Here is a 4,500-nt window from a genome sequence, read left to right as displayed (position 1 = left end):
GAACTGGTGCTCTTTATAAGAACTTAATTTTAAAATCTTGCAATGTAATTGTATTTTTTACTAATGCCTAGAAGCACACGCACTCATTCAACAATAAAATATGAACGCCATGAAACCAGAGAGCAGGAACGAAATAATAAAAATAAGAATTAAAAACTTGTTCTTGTTTATTTTGGTGTAAAAACAAAGAACGTGTTTGTGGACGGTCCAACGTGTCCATGAGGGCTCGTGTGGGCTCACCTGGTATGAAGTTGGAGTCCAGAGAGCAGGGCCGCGTCTCACTGCTGTTTCCTGAGCACTGGTTTCCAGTGGGGAACAGGACGTCGCAGTGACGCACACGCAGCTGGTGGCCACTGGAGTCACAGTGGGACCACTCGGACCAGTTGGACCAGCTCTCTGCAAACAGCACGGACAGCACATGTCACAGCCGACTGAGCGAGCATCTGTTTGAGTCTGCACTGTGACTTTGTGTATCTTAGCGATGCATGAACCCCCCCCCCACCACCACCACCACCACCACCACTGATCGTATGATGGACTAGCGCCAGTGAGGCCTGAGCAGCTGGTTTTGTACCTGGACAGGTCTGTGTGTTGCACAGAGCCTCCTCGGTGTGAAGACCCAGGCAGATGTCTCCTCCGTAAGCTGGTAGAGGGTTGTTGCAGGTCCGCGTCCTCATGTAGTGCCCCCCCTCCACACGTCACAGAGCACTTGGACCACGAAGACCAGCATGACCAGCTGCCGTCCACTAAAACCAGTGACACCAGAGCCGAACTGTCAGTGCTTTAAAACTACATGTATATAATGAATGCAGGACAGAAACAAGGTGGTTATGATTTTTAAAGCATCATGATCCGACATAAACATTTATTGAACAAAAGGTTTCACCCTACGCCAGCAGTGTCCAGTCCTGGTCCTCAAGAGCCACTATTGTGCTTGTTTTACTGGTTTCCCTGCTCCATCACATCTGATTCAATGGTTGATTTACCTCATTATCTTCTACAGGAGCTTAATCACCAGTTGATTGAAATCAGGTGCGTTGGAGCAGAAAACCATCTAAAACGTGCAGGGTAGTGGCTTCAAAGACCAGGACTGGACCCCCACGGTGTACAGCAACATACCGAGTGTCTAAGCTCAGGATTTTGTTTCATTGCACTGCAGCCCCCCGAGATGCATAAACCCCCCACCCCTACACAAAAGGAAAAGTCTTTTAACTTTTTTGGTTTGTTTTTGAGGTTAAACGATGTCAGATACTTTTAGGATTTTATTTCCAGATTATCTGAACTCTCTCTGAACACAAGCGGTTTGTCCCCTGTCACTGAAGGATTTAGTAGTGAATGTTTGTAGTTTTTTTAACATGACTGTTTTTCTGGACTGGATTGAACCAGGAACATTAATGTTTTTGGTGCAAGATATTCAATTTTATAGGAGTTAAACTTTTTATCAGAACAAAGGGAGTTTATTTTCTTGTCCAAGGTGACACAGAGTGACAGATCACAGCAAGTAAAGGGAGCAATTTTATCCACCACCAGGTGCAGTGGTGGAACCAGGGGGTGGTCAGTGGTGGCCTTGACAACATCATAGTTTAATCTTGAGCCACCCTAATCATTTGAGGAAACTATATTTTTGTAGGAGTTGTGGTTTTGTTCCTGCTGTCTAGCCCCACCTGGTGTTGCGTTTATGTCTTGATCCTCTGTTTCTATCATTATAAGGTTTGTTTTTCTTTAGTATCTAGCTCTATCTTGTGTCATGTTAAAGTCTTGCATCCTCTGTCTCTTTCTTTGGCATCTGTGATTACTCACAGGTGCCTTCACTTTGTCTAATTAGTGTTTCCTGTATTTAAGCCTGTGTGCTTCTCTCACCCCTCGTCATGGCATTGTCTTCTGTTCACTGGTGATGACCTGTCTGTATCGTGAGTACCTGACCCTGACCCTTCTATGCTTGTTTTGCTGCCCTGTCAGCTCTTTTGTTTGTTAATAAATTCTTTATTTTGATATATCTATCCTGAGTCCTTGCCTACCTGCCTGCACCATTGGGTTCACCAGCACCAGCCTTTTGTGACAACTTTTAAGTGATATAAAAACTAGAAAGCATTGTTTTCTCAAATGATAGGGGTGTCTGGTTTACATATACGATGGTGGACATCGTGGAATTGGATGTGGCAATCCAATTTTCAAAATAAACTTTCTTATGCCTAGATGGAGCCACTCACCATAATGGAAGTCGGTACCATGCTTATTTTTCAAGCTATCATGCTAACAACATTCATGGATGGACTGATGGAGAATGCTTCCCATTCTACCTTATCAATTAAAGTCGTGGGACAATAAACTGAAATAACTCCAAGCACAGTAACACATTAAGATATCTGAAGCAGTTTGAATAATTACAACACATACTACCAGTAGGAGGGATTTGTGCCGCCTAGTTTATTAGATAGGGTTGGCTAAAAGGTCTTCTACTCCGCTCCCGTTTCCTGGAATATCCTACAAAAAGATCTGAAGCTCTCGACCTTTGACCTCTCTACGTGGCTTTAAGAATCTGTTGGACTCCTGACAGGGACCAATGCAGACGTTCCTGTTTTTAGTTTTCTACATTCACCTTAGAATCCAGCTGTTTATATTACTGTTTTTGCCATCTTATTTTAATTTGTAAAAAAATAAAAATAAAAATCTGCATGCCTTTTTATAACTGTCTATTGTTGTTGTTGTCATCATTCTTTGTTAATTCAGGTCTCTCTTGTAAATGAGTCCTTGAGGCTCAATGGGATTAACCTGTAGAAATAAAGGTTGAATGAATGAACTAGTACAGCACATTTTCTTGTTTGGTCCAGTGGTCCAGTGGTCTTCTAGTCCTTTAGCGCATTAAAAAACTGGCAAAGTGAAACTTTTGGTCTAATAAATCATTTTGGCTGAATATTACATCTTCTGCTCCAAGTCGTTGGATAAAAGTGTCCCTAGTTTGCAAACAATGATTACTAGTAAGTGTTTGTTTGATTTGGGCAGCTGTGGCTGAGTGGTTAGAACAGTCGTCCTCCAATGAGAGAGTTGGGGGTTTGATTCCACCAGCAGTCACATGTTGAAGTGTAAGTATCAAACTAGTCGAGTGATTCTCGACGTCAGTGTTGTCAAATGACTCACCCCACACACTTTGACAGAATAATAAAGATCAATGAGGCATCCAGATGTGTCTTCGCATTTGTCCCTTTGTATGGCCCCAAGCACCAACATGAGATCTTTAAAGAGCGTGTATGCTCATGACTCAAACACATGCTCACATGTGGTACAAGAAGCAGAGGAGTAAAAAGAGCTCCTAAATGGTTAAACGGTTCACCTGCACCCCAGCAGGGGTAAATACCCTTCTCCAATTATCTGTTTAAAGCCTCACTTCATTGTGGCGGCGAGAAATCCCCGTCTCCTGATCCTTTTAAAGACCTGGAGATGGCTGGCGGCACTAAACAGGTAATTGAAGTTGCTGAAGCTTTTTGTCATCTCTGTGTAATTTCTCTATCACGGAGTGACACATAAGTCGATTCCTGGCTCTCGATGAAGGATCGTCCCATCTGAGGCGCAGACGCAATAAAAAAAGACAAATTCATTTGTTTCCAGAGCAGATGGATGGAAGGCATAACACCCTTTTCTCTCCTTCTCCTTCACAGCAAACTAACAGGAAAAAAAACACACTCTGGATTAGCCACAGGAGGATTAAAATTGGTCCACGAGCACGGTCTGCCAGCTTCAAAATAATATCTCACTTTCAGAGGGGTGCTAATTGAGCACGCATTAGTATTCATTGCTACTCAGGCTGGGTTAAGTTGGTTCCTTTGGGGACAGGAGCGTGGAGTTTTCCATCAACACACTGTAACTGTGCTATTATTACAGGAAGAGGTGCACTGCTTGTATTAACACAAAAAAATCCTGCTCGTATGACATTTTACTCAACTTTAATCCGTAGGAAAAAAGCAAATTTGGTGATTTTGAATCTTTTAAAAATTACTGACAACTTTTCTTCAAGCTGGTGCAGAAATGAACGGTGGGTATCTTCCAGTCTAATTCTAATTATCTCTCAGACAGGAGGCAACGTGTTCAACATAAGTACTTCTTCCAGTTATTTGTCTGTCAACAATGGTGTACTACAAGGCTCATTCTTAGGACCCACTCTCTTTACAATCTATATAATGTAGGGCAGATCACTCCTGATGCATCCTTACATTTCTATGCCGATGATACATTTGTTTATTGTCGAGCTAAATCAGTTGTTAAGGTTTTCCAGCTCCTACAATCTGCATTCGACATCATCTAGACAAATTTGTTCCGTCTCAAACTGGTGCTAAACGCTAATAAAACCAAAGGGATGTCGTTTTCAAACAGGAAGTCGGTCCCAGCAGTTCTTCCTCCTATTTTATCTTTGAATCCTACTGAGTTTGTTGATTCAAACAAATATTTGTGTATCTTGGTCGACTCACATCTCTCTTTTAAGCTTCATGTGGAAAACTTGATAAA

General features: G+C 42.2%; 1 protein-coding gene across 1 annotated transcript; it reads right to left on the bottom strand.

Annotated features, from left to right (window-relative positions):
- Nucleotides 1–240: 240 nt before the first annotated feature.
- LOC119429475 (semaphorin-5A-like) lies at nt 241–677 on the bottom strand (the record flags this gene model as incomplete). The annotated part of the gene is made up of 2 exons (XM_037697091.1): nt 575–677; nt 241–396 (listed from the first exon to the last, which is right to left on the bottom strand). Coding segments are annotated over exons 1-2 (259 nt in total), but the record flags the coding sequence as incomplete, so codon positions are not given.
- Between the last annotated feature and the right edge of the window lie 3,823 nt (nt 678–4,500).

The sequence above is a fragment of the Nematolebias whitei genome, unplaced genomic scaffold, assembly GCF_014905685.2.
Source record: "Nematolebias whitei isolate Nwh7 unplaced genomic scaffold, NemWhi1 Nwh_scaf_1521, whole genome shotgun sequence".
In the NCBI taxonomy this organism is placed as follows: domain Eukaryota; kingdom Metazoa; phylum Chordata; class Actinopteri; order Cyprinodontiformes; family Rivulidae; genus Nematolebias; species Nematolebias whitei.
Note: the sequence above shows the minus strand (reverse complement) of the source record. Positions and strands in the feature narration are given on the sequence as shown.